Source organism: Eretmochelys imbricata, chromosome 1 (assembly GCF_965152235.1).
Source record: "Eretmochelys imbricata isolate rEreImb1 chromosome 1, rEreImb1.hap1, whole genome shotgun sequence".
Classification (NCBI taxonomy): Eukaryota; Metazoa; Chordata; order Testudines; family Cheloniidae; genus Eretmochelys; species Eretmochelys imbricata.
This window is the reverse complement of record NC_135572.1, coordinates 224,836,383-224,854,278: the sequence shown is the minus strand read 5'-3', so window position 1 is coordinate 224,854,278 and position 17,896 is coordinate 224,836,383. Positions and strand designations below refer to the sequence as shown.

General features: G+C 51.9%; 1 protein-coding gene across 1 annotated transcript in view; it reads left to right on the top strand.

The window, feature by feature from the left end:
• The window catches only part of LOC144269923 (alpha-2-macroglobulin-like protein 1), a 53,953-nt gene extending 42,778 nt beyond the window's left edge, over window positions 1–11,175 (top strand). The window contains exons 27-36 of the mRNA XM_077826037.1: window positions 556–630; window positions 2,221–2,383; window positions 4,834–5,039; window positions 5,472–5,687; window positions 7,405–7,529; window positions 8,619–8,709; window positions 9,557–9,625; window positions 9,859–9,961; window positions 10,607–10,648; window positions 11,150–11,175. Of these exons, the coding sequence (XP_077682163.1) occupies window positions 556–630; window positions 2,221–2,383; window positions 4,834–5,039; window positions 5,472–5,687; window positions 7,405–7,529; window positions 8,619–8,709; window positions 9,557–9,625; window positions 9,859–9,961; window positions 10,607–10,648; window positions 11,150–11,175 (1,116 nt within the window). The remainder of the gene's footprint in view (window positions 1–555; window positions 631–2,220; window positions 2,384–4,833; window positions 5,040–5,471; window positions 5,688–7,404; window positions 7,530–8,618; window positions 8,710–9,556; window positions 9,626–9,858; window positions 9,962–10,606; window positions 10,649–11,149) is intronic.
• Window positions 11,176–17,896: the final 6,721 nt, after the last annotated feature.

Here is a 17,896-nt window from a genome sequence, read left to right as displayed (position 1 = left end):
AGTGAGAAGCAACCTGCACTGTGGCCACATTTTCATGCTCTGCAAATTGGGCTAGAGAAATCTTTAGCCAGAGAGGTTAATGAGAGGGGGTGCAGAGAGGCCTTATCTCAATACTAGGTCCTGATCTCCCTGAATCATGAGCCCTTTGGATTTTCTTGGTCTCTGGGATCCCAGAAAAGATTTGGCTCCAAAGAGTCACACAATGCTCCATCAGTTGCAGCTTGGAGATTTGCTAGGCTCATAAACAATAGAGCTGAGCCTTAAACCTTCTTTCTCCATCTAACTGAGCCTCCCCAACTCCCTCTCCTGGGAAGCAGATCTGAAAGAATTTCCTCCTCCTCTAATATGTGCCTGGGGCTGTCTATGCACCTAGGATGAGTAAAGAAGAAGCCAAAGCTCTGAGACACATCCTCTGCACTACCGTTAATCTGACAGAGCTTTCCCTGTGTCTTACTGAGGAATGTCTGGAAGCACTTTCCACATGGCAAGGAAGTAATGCATGCCCCCTCTGCTCTTGTTTCACCTCTTTCTCCTGCCTCTCTGTGCACCCCACAGGGTGGCGTGGACGATGAGATCTCGCTGACAGCTTACATCACGGCTGCGCTGCTGGAGCTCCACCTGGAGAAGAATGTGAGTAGCTCCTGAACATTCACAGGGGTTGGGGGAACCCTCCACCCGTCCTCCTTCCAGAGCCCCAGAGTACAGGGAATGGTCGGCCTGAGTTAGAAAAATCCACTGCCACTTCATTTCTGCTTTGTACGTCACCAGTATGGAGAAAGCAAAGGGCTGGTGATCCAGACCTGAAGAGCATCTCTTTGGGGAAGAATCTGCCAATCCCCTGCTTGGTGGATTTTGTGTGAAATTCAAAGTCCCAGGTTCTCATTTCCCCTCAAAGCTGCTGATTGTTACCATGGGACTGGAGGACCAAGATAATCTGATCAGAGTCAGGACATGACTGCAATGGCCTTATCTCACAGTCCTGTGCTTTAGCCAAAAGAAATCCCCCTATCCCTAATAAACAGCAGGGCCCTCACTGGAAAGCAGACTCTGTGTGTGAGTCAAACTTCCTTGGGAAATAACATACAAATAGCATCCACCTACCCAATGCAAGATGCAATATCTGAGCCACGCTTCCTTGAGAAATACCTTAATTAAATATGGGAACTGTTAGTATCCTCCATTATTGGGAGGCTGGAATTAATAGGCCATGGGCCAGATTGTCAAGCACTGGCCTTCATTCTCACACCTGTAAATTGTAGTGTAAATAATCAGAAGTATAGTTTTTACCTACAGTTATGTGGGGGTGCGTGTTCGGCTATCATTTAAACATCTAGCTACTGGCTTCAGTCAGGTGCTCAGATCTTCAAATGTGCCCATAAAACTGCAGATACAAAACCTGAAACTCAGTTAATGCTGGCGTGAAAATCTGGCCCTCTGACTCAATATTAAAGAGCCAGCCAACAGAACTTCCAAACCTGGGTGCTGAAAGTTAGGGTCCTTAATAAAAAAAGGCTCAGTTTTCCAAGCTACAGTACTCCCATCACTCCCATTGACTTCAAAGGGAACAGTGAGTGCTCAGTGCCTCTGAAAATAAGATCATTTCTATTTAGGAGCCTCATCTTAGACATGCAGGTTTGAAAACTTTTTTCCAGGAGCATTACTGGGTACATCCACCTGACATGAATGCTGTACAGAAGTGACCACACACGGCTAGAGTCCTGTCCCAGGTTACAGTGCTTCTCGTGGAAAACCCAGGATGATTCTTTGTCTGCAGTGTCTCTGGGTATGTCTACGTGGAGCTGGGGTATGATTCCCAGCTCGAGCAGACATGCCTGGCTGGCTCTGATCAAGCTAGTGCGCTAAAAGTAGAAGTGTTGCCGTGGCGACATGGGCAGCACTCTGCGTATGCTCCACATGTGATCCCACCTGAAACCCAAGATATGGACTTGGACACCACTCATGCCTCTGTGGCTACGACACTGCTATTTTTGGTGTGCTCGCTAAATGAGAGCTAGTAAGAGTATGTCTACCCAAATAGGAAATTACACCTCCAACTCCAACAAAGACATACTCTGCTTCAGTTGTTTCCAAGCTTTACTCAGGGCCGTGAGGGGAGATCCTTCCAGGACATGTTCCTTAGATGTACTAGCGTGACCGGGGGATTGAGAACAATTCCTGGAAGCTATACGTGGCCTAACTGCCTTCATGTTCCTTTCTAAGGGCACCATGGTGGATGACGCTTTACTCTGCCTCAAGAAGGCATCACATGATGTGAACAGCACCTACGCCCAGGCCTTGATGGCTTATGTCTTCACACTGGCCAAGGACATGGAGACAAGGCAGCAGCTCCTGGAACCGTTAGATCAACAGGCTGGCAAACCTGGTATGGTGGCTTCTTTTAGTAGCTACTTGTTCCCAAAGAAAATTACGCTGGCTGTTGGTAACACCTGATCCTGACAAGTTCTGAGCACTGGCAACTTCCTGGGGTGTCCGTTGGCCAAATCCTGAGGTCGTTATTCAGTTTGTTCTGCTATTCGTTGGGCAAACCCCCCATTGAGGTGAAGTCAGTGAGAGTTCCGCCTGAGTAAGGACTAAGACCTGGAGAATTTCAGTTAGACTTCTGTGTTCCTAATTAGGCTCTTCTGAAAATCCCACCCAGTACGAACCAAATAAAGAACTGAATTTACAGGATGTGGCACACTGTAAATATACACCATATAATTAAAGAGCGACAGGCACATTCAGCTTCATTTGGACTGAACTAAATTGGGAGTACCTCCACCGAGAACAATGGAGTTACACTAGAGTCAAACAGATGTGAGAGGAGAAAATCCTAGCTCTCTGACTGTGTATACTGCCTAGTCTATCCAAGCATTTTAGTGCTCCCCGGGTAATTTTCAGAGACCTTAGACTACATTTGAGAGCTGTATCCACTGCTGTCATGAAACCGAACCTTTTTTCTCTTCCTCCCTTGGTTTCACTTGCTGGTGGTTTCTGTTCACTTAATGACTATAATTACAATTGGCACCCAAGTAGTTGAAGCCAGAGCCTCTTACTGAAAGACCTCAGAGATAAACTGTGGGTCAGATGAGTTGTATCGGCTCCAGAAAACCCTTTGCTGCTTCTTGGAAAGACTGTTCTGCTTGTGTCACCTTGGAAGTAACTAATCACTAATCTTTCATGCCAGAACATTATTTGTTGCCATGGTAAATATCCCATATAAATATAATTAAGCAAATTACAGTACCTAGAGTCAGTGGGCCAAACCCTATTGTCTTTACTTGGTTTTTACTTAGTCTTTGCTCCGTCAAATGCTCAGTGAAGCCAGCGGGAGGTTTGCCTGAATGAAAACGTCAGGTTAGAAAGTGGAGATTAGAAGGTAGAGAGGGCCCTCAACTTCCATCAACTTTAATGGTGGCCAGGGTACTCTGCGCATTGCAGGGTCAGCTCCTTAGGATTCTGTCCTTTCCGTGTGAACAAAGACCACATGGAAATCACTCTGGGGATGTGTTGTTATATGGACTACAGGCCGATTAAAATCTCTGGTGGGTTCTGTTAGTTTAAAATCAAATTCCATGTCTTGGCCGAGGTGTGACTATAGTTACTGACCCCAAAGACCCTCCAGTTAACGATGTCCAGATATAGGTGTTACCAGATTCCATATATTCTTACCTTACCCACATGGAGTTCTTGAAGCGTTCCTTAGAAGTGAGGGGAGAGCTGGTAAGAGGGACTTAGGCTACTGGGCTTTACAATAAAACAGCCAGCCTGAGCTCTGGGACCCCACAAGGTGAGAGGGTCCCAGAGCCTGGGCTCCAGCCCAAGCCCAAACATTTACACAATAGTTTTACAGCCCCACACTCTGAGCCCTGCGAGCTCGAGTCAGCTGACCCAGGCAAGCCGCCCATGTTTAATTGTGGTGCAGACGTACCCTGAGACCACAATGTGGCCCAGAGAGCTACCAGCTTCCGCCCTTTCTATCTCTGTTTTCTAGCTTGTCGTCATGAGGTCTGCACAGCCTTCACCTAAACGAGTCACTGTAAAAGCTTTTTTATTCTTTTTTCTCTCTTTCTTAAAGTGCATGGCCTGCTCTGAATAATGACTCTACTGTTCGCCTTGTAGGTTCCCATGTCTGTCTCTCAGTGATTAAGCATTAAATGGGTTCCATGTCAAAGTTTTTGTTTTGAGCTGCCAGCCCTGCAAACACCCTCTTGGCTCTGAGAGTCAAGCTGGGCCCTTTCCTTCTCCCACATCATCATCTGCTACTAAGGTCCAGTGAGACAAACTCTGCCCTCGCTGATGCCAGGGCAGCTCCCTAGTCTTTTGTGGGTTTGCTCTCGTGTCCCTGAAGGGACCTTACTCAATAATTCCATGGCTGCCCGAGAAGGACTGGAATCCTGCTCTCTCTGTCTGAGCCATGCTGGCTCTGCAGGGCCGATGGGGATGAAAACGTGTTGTTGTTACCACTGAAGTCATGGAGCAAAGCTCCTGAGTGAGAAGGGGCCATTTTCACGTAGTCACTGTTCAGAGAACTGCACTTTAAATACAAACCACCCTCTGTTGAAAGGCCACTATCATCTGGATTTGGGTCCAGAGCAGCTACCTGTGTGGCCCTCGAAGTGAAGGGATCGGTGCTCTCAAGGGACAAGTGAAACCAGGCCCAGCAGTGTGCAATGTTATACCAAGAGGTTCAGGAGGAGCTACAGTCACTGCAATAGGAAGTGCCCCAGGCAAGTGGGAAGTGGACTCTCAGCCCCTGGGGGGCTCCAGAACATAGTGAGCTGCTGTTCTGTCAGACGTATGTTCTCTGTCACTCTTTCCCTCCCCCCTCAGGAGGGTACCTGTCCCAGGCAAAAGATGAGGACTCCTCTGAAGAGGTGATGGAAGATTCTTTGTCATCAATTGAGACCATGGCCTACATCCTCCTAGCTCACATTTCCAAACCAGAGGTGTCAGCTGCAGAAATCACAGCTACCTCCCAGATTGTGCGCTGGCTCACCAATCAACGGAACCCCTATGGGGGCTTTATCTCCACTCAGGTACTACCCAGCTCCCTCAGAAATGGAGGGAGAGAGAGACACTGCATGCTTGGAGAATCAGGGTCCATGAGTCTAACCTGGCAATGAAACCCTAAAGGTGGGGGGGTTACAAGTAACTTGCAGTGCTTGGAGGATTGGAGTGTCAATCCCCATGCTGGTGACCTGTGGTGAGGATCACGCTGTAATGAGGGCTGAGGGTGGGAATCTGGCAGCTTGTGGCCTGGATGATGTAGATCTTGTTTGTTTGGGAGCTGAGAGTTGGAATCTTGGTACTGGTGCTGAGAGGGGTGCGGATCTCACCACACGGCAGGGCTGGAGTGTGGATGCTGGTGTGAGTGCCCCACAGCGCACAGACCCCCTCACTCCAAAGCTTTGACTCTTGATTGCAAAGAAGCAACACACACAGCAAGGTGCCTGTCTCTCTTTCCCCAGGACACAGTGGTTGCCCTTCAGGCCTTGGCCAGATATGCAGCCCTGACATACCACGAGGCAGAAGGGGTAAAGGTGACGGTGAAATCCAAGGAGGGCTCCCAGCAGGAGTTCCATGTAGATAAGAATAACCAGCTGGTGCTGCAGCAGGCATCTCTCCAGCAAGTCCCAGGGGAGTACGTGGTGCAGGCAGTCGGGAATGGCTGTGTGTATGTGCAGGTGAGTGATGGCCCATTGGAGTCAATAGGAGTTTTGCCACTGACTCCCAAGGGAGCAGGATTTGGCCCAACTCACTCTGTATATCTCTCGGTCTTTATTCTGTGTCTGGGTCTGCCTTTGAACCTGTCTATGCTAAAGGTTGAGCCTCAGGGGGCTTTGGCATGCTCACTTGAGGTAGTTACAGCGAACATGGCTTGAGTGCCTCCACACGACAGCATTTCCCTGCAGGAGCATGTGTCAGCCCTGCTGGCCTATCCACAACTATTGTGTTGTGCCCTAGTGTGTTCTGGGTGAATATGAGAAGTTATTTGTTCCTCGATTCTATGCAGCTATGATAAACCTCCTGAAGAACACGGGCCATATAATTTCACCCGTGGGTCCTGCATCAAGTCCCAGTAATCCTTGTAACTGCCGATGGGGCTGAGGACTGTGGCTACCTTTCCCATGATGCATGGCCCTTGGGGATGTCATCCCTTACAGAGATGGGGAATGGAGGAATGCTGTCTAACCCTGATACACTGAGAGAGACCAGGTGGGTGAGATAATATCTTTAGTTGTGTAGCACTCCCACAACACACCTTTCAAGATCCTGGGGTCCTACATATGGCTATCACAACACGTTTTGTACCTCATCCAGTGCACTAAATGCCCCAATAACAACTATGTGGGTGAAACCAGTCAATCACTACACTCTCGAATGAACTCGCAAGGAAAACGATAGAAGACAAAATACCCTAACAGTCGTGGGAAACCATTTTTCACAAAGCAGTCACTCCGTATCTGACCTCTCAGTCCTTGTCCTCAAAGGAAACCTGCACAACACGTTCTGAAGATGAGCCTGGGAGCTGAAATTCATAACTTTGCTAGATGCTAAAAAAACAAACATTGAATCCAAATACTAGATTTATGCCTTATTACAACAATCTTAATCCTTAGTTCCTCCCCCCACTCCGTTTTTTTCTTCTCCTTTCCCACCTATGACTGGAGAGGTGTTCACTGGCTGCTTCACCTTGAATGGTCCCTTGAAATATGTGTTAACTACTTATGCTAAACTATCAATTCCTTCTTGTATTTAGCTGACACTATGAGGGCTTGTCTACACTTAAAACACTGCAGCTGCGTTGCTGTAGAGTGTCAGTGAAGACGCTACCTACATGGACAGGAAAGGTTCCCCTGTCAGCGTAGGTACTCCTTCTCCCTGAGATGCAGTACCTATGTCAACAGGAGCATTCTCCCATTGGTGTAGCACTGTCTACACCGGGGCTTAGATCGGTTTACCTGCATTGCTCAGGGGTGTGGATTTTTCACACCCCTGAGCAACCTAATGATACCAACCTAATATCCTATAAAAGATATTACCTCACCCACCTTGTCTCTAATATCCTGGGACCAACATGGCTGCAACAATGCCTGATCCACTAACACAGTTAGTCCTGCCTATCTCCCTCGACCCGGCTACCATCTGACAGCTGTGCAAAGCCAGGCTCATGGGCAGCTTCACCACAGAGTTATCCTTGGTGTAATCATTGAAGTCAAAGGCCTTATGCCAGGGATGTATTTGGCTCCATAGGTTAACCATGTTGTATATGGACACAAACCCTTGTGTGGGGTCAGCCAGGTACCAGCTGGCACAAACCAGTGAGAAGCCTGTGGTGTAGATGGGTCTGTTTACGTAGCGAGCCCCCAGGGCACTACATAGACATATTCTTCCCCCCAGACGACGCTGCGCTATAATGTCCCTCCCCCAGAGAGCAAGGCGACCTTTGTCCTGGATGTGAAGACGGCACCTGAGGAGTGCAACCATGCTGCCAGGAAATACTTTGACCTCAATGTGCAAGTCAGGTATGGGATCCCTGCCTGCACTGCTTCCTGAGGGTCTCTCCCCTGGCTCCCTTTTCTGCAACAGGGCTGGGGCCAGCACATTGGCAACCCTGTGAAAAGCTACCCAATGGAACTCTATGGCAGTGGGGCCTGAGATGCACTGCCTGTCTCCTCTTCCCCTGCTTCTCCCATATCACGTCAGCCCTTGTAATGTGTTCAGAACTGGTGAGGGGGGGGGGGCGTAGGGGACAGCAGCTGCAGATTTCCTTTTACTTAGGAGAAGGTGGCAATTTGCATCATGCTGAGGGTCTCAAGTAACCTCCCAGAGATTTCAGTCAGCATGAAGCAGCTCTTGGGGCCCTGAGCAATGAGCATCACGCTTGTAATGGGCCTCTAGGAGCAGGAGCTCCCCTCCTGCTGCAAGCTTATGGCAGCACGGGCTGGAGCAGCCCAGAGTCTATAGGGAGGACACTGCTGTTCAGGGGAGTCCTTATGCAACCCCGCTGCTGTCTGAGAACCGTGAGAGCGTTGGGGAAGAGAGGAAACACATGGAGGGAGGGGGAAGTCCAGTTCCCCCTGCCCTCAATCTGCTGGACGGGGAGTATCCTGGTCCGTATTTCCCATGCTCCTGAGACTACTGGCTGCTCTGACCTCAAACAGCTTCAACCGTTCTCCCTTCTGAGGCCAGATGGCAAGAGTCAAGGGGCTGGGGACCAGGCCTGTCACCAGCTATGGAGCCTAAGATCTCTTATCACCTCTTGCTTGGTGACCCCGTCCCTGGAAAATGGAGACTGGGACAAGGAAGAGTGAAACACGAACCCTGTCTGACCAATGTTACTTCAAGATGAACAAACCCTCTCCCACACTGATCAGGCAGGGTAGAGAGTAGGAGGGAGGGGTTTCTCGCTCTCTCTTCCATTGGCTGGAGGGGACGATTGGTTGCCATGTCAGGGTGGAACCAGCCTGTGTCTGGTGCAGGGATCCCATTTTTACCCTGTAACCAGACTCACCTTTTCCAGAACTGTGTGATAGGGGATGTTCATCACCCACTCCAAGGACTGCTACACTGACCGTCCTCCTCATTGCACCTTCTCTCCCATCTTCCTTCAGCTACGTCGGAGATCGAGAGAGCAGCAACATGGCCCTGATAGAGGTGACGATGCTCTCGGGGTTTGTCCCCTTGAAGAAGTCCGTGAAGAAGGTGAGATGTCCCTACCCCAACAGTCCTTCCCTGATCATATGAGGACCCTATGTTCCGTGCATGGCTCAGTCAGAAACCACCAGCCCTTCAGGACGGTTTATGGAGAGATTTACACCCATGATATCTACTGTGTATTGAGACCCCACTAAACACAGAGAGGGGCCATATTCTCAGTTACATCATGAGGCAACATTGAGTCCAAAGGAGTTGCAGCATGACACGTCCCAGTGTATCTCCGAAAGTCAGCATTGCCATGCGGTCTGTCACGATGTCTAGGGATTTATCCTAAGGCAACACTGAATCCAAGGCAGTTACACTATACCACAAGGAAACCAGGAAGCTCTGTTGTGTGCTCCTGCTGAAGAGATCGAGCTGGGCTGCATTTATTTATGAGGGTATGTTCTAAACCTGACGGAGGCTCGCACCTTGTATCCTGTGTTCTCCCTGCAAACCCAGTGCTGTCGTAATCAGGGAGGCCACATTCTGCCTTATGGATGGGGGGAGGCAGCAAGTTTTCCAGCACACTCTCCTGTGCTGGAAAACTTGCTGCCCCCTCCCCCATCTATGAGACAAAATTTGTTTATCTAATGGAGCAAAGGGATCTGCGAAATACAGTCATGGGAGGCCGGGGGGGCATGGAGGAGGGAGAGGCTCTAAAGTGTCACACCCTCCATAGGCCAGGACCATGAGATTCATTGTCATTCATTCACTGGCTGTGATGTCACTCATCGCAGTTTTACACATATGTAACACCATGGACACCTCATTCACACTGGCGCGTGTGGGCTCACAATAAAGCCCAATGAGCTGATGCTAAACTGCGCTCATCTCTCCTGCTCCTTGGCAGCTGGAGAAGATGCCCCTGGTGAAGAAGACAGAGGTCCAGCCCGGTGAGGTCACCATCTACCTGGAGGAGGTGAGTGCAGTGCAGGCTCTATCAGTTCAACCTGGAGTCGGCAGGTGCCCATGAGACAACCAGGGTGCACAGGGTGGTGGGTACAGCTTGGTCTAAGGGCGAGCAGGAAAGAATGAATGGGAGACCTGACTCTGCGGAGGGGAATTTCTTGGGGGTGGGAGAGATACAGTTGGGATTGGGGATGGGGTGAGCATGATCATAATCTTCCCATTCCCTTCACTGTCCTTCTGTAGCTGGACAAGTCTCCGCTCAGCTTCACCATCTCAGTGAAACAAGAGATCGAAGTGCAGAACCTGAAGCCAGCAACAGTGACGGTCTATGATTATTACCAACCAGGTAGGATCTTTCTATCAGATATAAGTCACCACCCTTTCCTCTGCCCACACACACAGCTCTGTCCCTTCCTCTCCATCCTGCCTTGCAGCCCCGCTGTTATTCCAGTCCTGGGGCCCTCACATACAACCTCCCAGACTTGACTTGCATAATGCCTTGATCATGTCCTGTTCCTCTCTTGAGCGCAGGCAGGCTGTCACCATGTTGGTTTTGTGATGTGGAGAAAACCAAACTTGATGCAATTGTGGCCTGCTCTGGCTCTTAACTCAGGTCTCTGTACAAATGGAGCTTCTTCGTTAATCTGCTCTGTCACCTCCAGCTCCTCAGGTCTCCTGGCAATATTCAGCTTTTGTTTAATGAGACAGGAATGGGACTTTACATTTAAAGGGGCCTTTAACCTTGCAAACCCTGACCAATCAGGAGGCAGAATTTAAATTTATGCCTCTCATGAGTATTGTCGTCACCCCAGTGATGACTGATTAGTCTCCTTTCCCAAGGGATGTTGGGAAGATGCTTGTCCTGCCATCTAGGCACTGAAGAGAATGTGGCAGGGAACTGAAGTCACTAGGGATTGCTGTCCTAAAGGGGTGCGAGCCTGGGGTCTTGAGCAGTTCTGCATTTCACAGCAAATTATCCTCCCTCGTACAGGTGACAGTGTGATTACAGAATACAACGCCCCCTGCAGCTCAGGTAGGTATGGCATGGATACACCCCCACAGGGGCAGCATATTGAGTGGTTAGAGCAGGGGACCGGAAGTAGAACAGATGTGTACTATTCCTTGCTCTGCCACTGATGCTGGACACATCACTGCACTTCCTTTTGCTCAGTTTCCCCATATGATGTGTACCCTAGTGGTGCAAAGCTCCACATCTCATTCCTGCATGACCCTAGCCATTCAGTCCTCTCTGATGTTGGACTGAATTTCAACCAGTGATGGAGAGGTTGTGGGATCTGTATCCAAGCCCCTGAGACCTGGTTAATGGGCTGGATCTGAACATGCCACCTAGAGATGAAAGACTCTGTCCCCCATTTCCAATCAACTTTAATGATGCAGTCTCACACCATCCCAACTTAGCCCAGGACTGGAACTGACCAGATGGATATTAGTGAAGACAGAGTATTTCATTCCCCGAGTCCTTTAAATTCATTCAGCGTCGTGGATGTTCTTATTCTTTTGTTCTTTTGTTCAGATGTCAAGAAGGAGGATTCCCAGTAAAGCCCTCTGGCTCTGGGCCCTGAATTCCTCAACCTGGGCATCACCGCTGATAGGGGAAGAACTTTTCTGCTTTGGTCTCCTTTTCCTGCGAGGCTCATTTCTGGTCCCTTTTGCTTTCTCTCCTTTTGATCTGCACCCATCTTCTCAAGGGGAAACCTGGCTTGAGGTACAATAGTGTGGAACTGGGCTGTAACCCAGGAGAGCCAAATTAATGGGTCAGGGCATGCGAAGAGGAGAGCAAAGCCATTGGGGGTCACATCCAGGTGGGATCCGTCTGCTGGAAGCAAGGAGATAAGAAAGAAGGAGGGAGAAAACAGTCCCCTCAAGATGCGCTGGGAGTTCTGTGATCTCTTCCTTGCCTTGGTTTCTTCCTTTGAGTGGGAATTCTTTAGGAATCAAGGAAAGGCCTGAGCTGCAGAGTTCAGATTTGGATCCTGATTCCCCCAGAGCAGCAAGGAGTTTGCTTCCATCATTTTGGTTCAGTCCCTACTGTATTAAAATCAAAATGAATAAACTGTATTGTTGTAACCCTTCTGCCCGTCAGAGTTGGCAGCAACAAGGGCTGGGTTCAATATCTAGGGGATCCATTCCAATAACACAATGCAAACCGACTCGAGCCCCCACCCAGTGACCTGGGACAAATATATACCACCCCTGCTGGGCGCCTCCAAGAGGCAATACTTCCCCTCTCGCAAGCACCGAGTGTAGCAAAAAGCCTTTTAATAACAGAGAGAAACAATGTGGCATTATGTTGGGGAAACACCACCAACAGGATTCATAACACAACCCATGAGCAAAAAAACCCACCCCAAGCAAATTGGGGCATGCCCTTTCCCTTTGGTTCTTGAGTCCAGCAACCCCAAATCACCCAAAGTCCCAAAAGTCCAGTGGCCCAAAAGTCTCTGTCCCTGGTCAGGGCAGCCTTAGAGTTCGAAAGTTTATCTGCAGAGCTTTACTTCCCAACCTGGGTGGAGATGGGGCGGGGGGGAGAGAGAGAGGTAAGGGGCACCTTACACGATCTGAAGCTGACCGCCCCACAGCTCCATAGGCCTTCGCTCCGCTCCGCTCCGCTCCACCAGCCGCCCCACGAACTGCTTCGCTCGGCTCGGCTCGGCGGCCCACAAGCAGCTCCTGCTGTCCCACGAACTGCTCCACTCCACGTCCCACAAGCAGCTCCCGCCATCTTATGAACTGCTTCACCAGCCTGTCCACGAGGCACTCCAGCCATCCCACAAATTGCTCCACAATATATCTTAACACAACGCTCAGTGATTTCAGCTCTTAGGTGAATTCAGCTTGTAGTAGGGGAGCCTCAGTGCTGGTGCACCATTAGCCCAAAGTGAGCTCAGCAGCCTCTAACTAGACTCCCAATAGAATCAAAATTAGCTCTGATATTCCACAGTGGAGAGAGAAGGAAATGCAATTAGCATGTAAGGCTCTCACCAAGAGGCCCATGCCACCAAGTATTAATACTTACCCCCAGCCTCTTTCTATTCACAGAGTTTTGGAACCCATGTCCCTTGCCTAGCGAGTGCTACTTAGTTGATGGCGAGTCTCTCCATCATAACAAAAGGCCCAGTACAGTTCCAAGCACAGTTCCCATAGTCAGGGTAATAGCAATTTATTCTTCCTGCCCCAATAACAGAGACACTGGGGATCCCACAGCAGCCAAAGTGACCATTTGGGCAGCTATGGCCTCATGCTAGGCGGGGTGGGTGTGCCTATGCAAATGAGATCGGCCCCTGAAGTTCTTTTCCACAACTTGCCACACCTCACCACCAGATGTCAGGGTGGAGCTCATCCTGACTCTGCTTACATAGTGGATGCCTGTGTGCTGTACACCTGTGGAACTGGGGTCTCCTGGGCTTTGGGGTGTAGGAGGAGGCTCCGGGCTGGGCCAGGAGGGCTGCAGAGCAGGACTGAGGGGCATTGGCAGAGCTGTGTGGGGAGCCCAGGACTGGAATAGAAGGGGGTTGCAGATCAGGATTGAGGGGCATTGGCAGTCAGCTCTATCCGGCCTCTGGGGACCACCTGAAATGGTCACATCATCAACTGCCTCTGCTCAGCCTTCACCCAACAGCAAGGAGATTCTGTTTCAGCAGCATTTTACTGCAATAGCCTTTTCCTGCCCATGGCACCATGTCAGAAAGGGAAATGCAGCCACATCTAATAATGATTGGTAGCTATTGTCATGCAGTACGTTTAGCTATTGGTCTGGCTCTCTTTTCTCTCCTGCTTGGGCCCCATCTCCCTTGAAGCCTATGCAATAGTGCTGCCTCACCTCCCCCCTTGCACCCACATCACTCCAGTCCTGGAGGGAGATGTCTCCTGCTCCTCCTGTAGGTGCTGCCACCCTCAGTCACGCATCCTGGGATCTGCAGCCGGGGCTGCTGCTCCACCACTACAGCGCTCCTAGCACAGCACCCAACGCCTGGGATTTCATGGCCAGTGACACAATCTTAGCCCCAGCTGGAGCCAGTCTGGGAGTGACTCAAGGTTCTAGCTCCCATGAATTTCAAATCCTGCCCAGGGGAAATCCCTCTGATTGGCTGCCTTCCCCACTTGCCCGCCTCCTGGGGAATAGCAGCCAACCAGGGCTGCTACAGACAAAGCTGTCCCCCCTCCCAGGGCCGGTGCAACCACTAGGCAAACTAGGCAGTCGCCTAGGCCGCCAAGTGGATTGGGGGCGGCAATGGAGAGGAGGTGAGCTGGGGCAGGGGGGCGCGGGGAGGGCCGCCTGCAGCAAGTAACGGGGGGTGAGGGGGTGGTGCACCGGGGAACCGCTCCCTGCTCCAGGTCATCTCTGCTCCGCCTCCTCCCCTGAGCACCGCCCCGATCTGCTTCTCTCTGTGCTACAGGGGAGGCTCCCTGGGCTGAGGGGAGGGGAGGGAGGGGGCGGCGGAGAGCTGCCGCAGGGGGTGCTCCCTGGGCCGAGGGGAGACAGGGAGCGAGGGGGCTGCAGGGAGCTGCTGCGGGGGGGCTCCCCGGGCCGAGGGGGGGACGGCGGGGGGGCAGGGAGCTGCTGTGGGGCGGGGGGGGGGGCACAAGGTGGAAGTTTCGCCTAGGGCGTGAAACTTCCTTGCACAGGCCCTGCCCCCTCCCATCAGGGACAGAGCTGTTTTCGGGTAGGGGAGTGGGAGAGGAAGCACTGACACCATCCTCACAGAAGGGGGGTGGGGAAGAGCAGCTCAGGATGAATCTGCTCCCCCTTCTTGTGAACAATGGGTTAGCTTGCTCCCTGCTCCTCCCCTCTGCGTCCCTGCAGCACCCAACACGGGAAGAGTCAGAGGGAAGTGAAGACCCTGTGTTACTGCAGGAGGAGCAGAGGTGCACCGAGGGGCAATGGGTAGAGATGGGGCTGGGTAGGCCATGGCACTAATTCCTGGGACCTGGGTGGCGGGGATGGCCAATGTGGGACCGGGACTGGGAGGCAGAACTGATGTGGGGACTAGGGAGTGCAAAATACAATATAACTTTTAAAAATCTCATGAATTTTGAGCCAATGCCATGAGTTTTGATTGGACTCCTGATTTCTGAACCTTGGGAATTGGCGATTCCACAGCCACTGGAGATGGGCTGGGCCCAGAGGGTTTTATCCTGCCCCTTTGTGCCCTGCCCCTGGTGGTGAAAGCAGGTTTGTTTATTCCAATTCTGAGCAATTCAAACAGGGGTGCTTCCCCCAGCTTCCGTGGGTCTGGGCCCTGTGTCCAAAGAGAGCAGGGGTTGTGCAAATGTTTGCAGAGTTCACCTTTCACTAAGGGCTAGGTAAATCTCTCTAGATGCTTGTGAAGGGGTCTGCTCCCCACAGGTGCCACCTAGTGGTAAGGCAAAGGAGTGGTGGGTGCTCTTCTGTCTTGGCACCCACTGTTGATAGCCATCCCTGTCCTGCAGTGGGCTTTCCTCTTCTGTGACTCGGACCTCCAGCTGGGCCACAAGTTGTTTCCACCCTTCCAGGATATCTAAAGAGTCCAACAAAGGCTGGTTCTGCTGTCCAGCCAGGGGCTTCAGGCCTCACCCAGCCAAAGACCCAGAGTTGGAGTCTCTGGGATATGGGGGCTCCCTAGTGCTGGGTCTCTGGTACCAAGGATAGGCTTTTCACCTCCAGCCCTGGTGAGTAGGGGAACCCAGCCCCACCCTCTCCACCAAGTTCCAATCCAGGGCCCAAAGTTAGGCAGCGAAGTCCTGCCCCCTGGAGTGCTATGTGCTGCCTCCCTGGATCACTTCCTCCCAGCCTACCCACACAAGAAGGAAAAGCAAAAGCCAGTCAATGAAATAAATCAAAGAATAAATCTCCAACGTTACAAATGTCCAGAATTCTTTCCCCTCAGCAGGTCGGCTAAACCATCAATAGTCAGGACCCCAGCCGCTGGGCCTCCCATTGTGCTCCTTTGCAGAGCATGTGTCAGCTCATCTCCCCTGGCTTCCTGCCAATGAGCTACTCTGCTTCCTTCTCTGCCCCTTTTCAGCTCCTGCTTGGCCGTGCACTGCAGGTGGAGTGGGCCCAGAGGTGTTCCTTAACCCCTTCCTCTCCCGTGTAGGGTTTTTACTCCCCATCACAGAGCCATGTACAACACAGTCCCAGAAATGAGCATTTCCCTCTGACTCTCAGCTCCTCAGAGTGGCCCTCCTCTGTTTACAGAGCCCCACTGCTGGGGGAGGGTTCATCTGGCAGGGACTGGTGGAGGAGAAGCCAGGCGATGGTTAGGGTTGCCAACTTTCTAATCACACAAAACCAAACACCCTGCCTGCCCCTTCTCCGAGGCCCCGCCCATGCCCTGCCCCATCCACCCACTCGCTCCATTCCCCCCGTTCTCTGTTACTCAGGGGTGGGGCCAGGGATGAGGGGTTTGGGGTGCAGGAGGGGGCTCCGGGCTGGGCCAGGGTTGGGGTGCTGGGTCCTGGCGGTGCTTACTGCAGCTCTGAGGAAGCAGCCGCCAGGCCCCTGCAGCCTCTAGGCGCATGGGCAGCCAGGTGGCTCTACGTGGTGCATGCTGCCTTCACGCCCACAGGCACCCCTCACCACAGCTCCCATTGGTAGCGGTTCCCAGCCAATGGGAGCTGTGGAGCTGGCACTTGGGGTATGGGCAGTGCGCTGAGCTTCCCAGTCCCTGGCCGCCGCAGTGTCTAGGGGCCACAGGAACCTGGTGGCCGCTTCCGGGAGCAGCACGGGGCCAGGGCAGGTAGGGAGCCTGCCTTAGCCCTGAGTCCCTGCTGTGCCACCAACTGGACTTTTAACGGCCCAGTTGGCGGTGCCAACCGGAGCCGCCAGGGTCCCTTTTCGACTGGGCGTTCTGGTCATAAACCGGACGCCTGGCAACCCTAGCGATGGCATGTGAGCTGCAGAAGGGTTTAAGCACTGCTGGGAGGCAGCAGGGGGAGACAGCTGTCATCCAGGGCTCCTGAGCCTCCTAGGAGCAGGCCTCAGTGGGGCAAGAGCTCTGCATGGAGGGGTCTCTTGGGTCCCACTGGAGCAGAACTCGGGAATGGAGATGAGAACTGAAAAGGGGCCTGACACTGTCTGTGGGCACCGCACTGGTCACTGCCCAGCATGGGCCCTACCGTTTCCTAGTGGCAGTGTCATCAGGCAGCAGATGATGTCAGAGGGAGCAACGAAGCCCTGGACGAGCAGCAGCTGAGAGGGGCAAGAAGCAGCAGGACTCCAGGACAGCTGGGAGGAGTCGGAGGGTGGGGCTCTAGGTGTAGTGTGTGTGTGGGGGGGGAGCCTTTGTGGAGGGACTAAGGACTGTGTTGGCCTGGGTGTGGGGATGTGCAATCCTGGGGAAAGGGCTGTGATGGATGCTGCTAGACTGGGGCTGCGGACCGGGAGTGAACCCTTTGGACTCAGATTCGTTTGTGTCCTGAGGGAAGGCAGAGGCTAGGGAGCAACATACCCCGCTAACCTGGAGTTCTGACTGAGCAGCCAGCAAGCTGCTACCTCGCCAGGCTAGCACATCCAGCTTTATGTGGAGTTAGAGGCTTCAGAGGGCGGGTGAAGGTTTTGGCCACCTCCAGAGATGGAGGGAGGGACTGGGCTATGTTTCACTGTTGCTGTGAATTCCCCGATTGCCGGTTGGCTGGTTGGTGTATTCCCATCCCCCTGACTAATATTTTGTTAGAGCAATGGTCTCAGAACGCCACTGGGTCTTTGTGTGAGGAGTTTCCAGACCCACATAAGCAAAGGGGGTCTCTGCCTGACCCAAAGAGGACTAGCTGCAGCAGCCTCGCCACCCTTGGACAGGTACCAGCAGCTGTGCTGCATACAGTTGTTGGGGACACTGTATGCCTAGTGTTGGCATGACCACTAGGTAACTCGAGGGAATGGAAGACCACGAGTGTTGATGAAGCCCCCTTGCACTAGGCCCAGGTGTTTTTGGCCCCCCTTTTTGCCTGGAGGCACTTGCAGCAGCTCTGTGTACTAGGCCCAAGTGTCCTTGCCCCCCCACTGCCTGGAGGCACTCACAGCAGTTATGCTGAGGATCTGCAACAATATGTTGCAGAGTTAGACTGCCTAAAACTAAGCAAGGCCAAACAGGGCAAATATAAAAAAATAATGCTAAATAAAGCAGCTTTATGTATGGTTTAATAAATAATACAAAAAACAAAAAAACTACCTGGGAACTGGATTGGCTAGCTATATAAATACTTAAGGCAGCTTGCTATTAAATAAGTATGCTAAAAAAAAAGAATGTATAAAAGCCTGTGTAACTTCCTGCCCTGTATG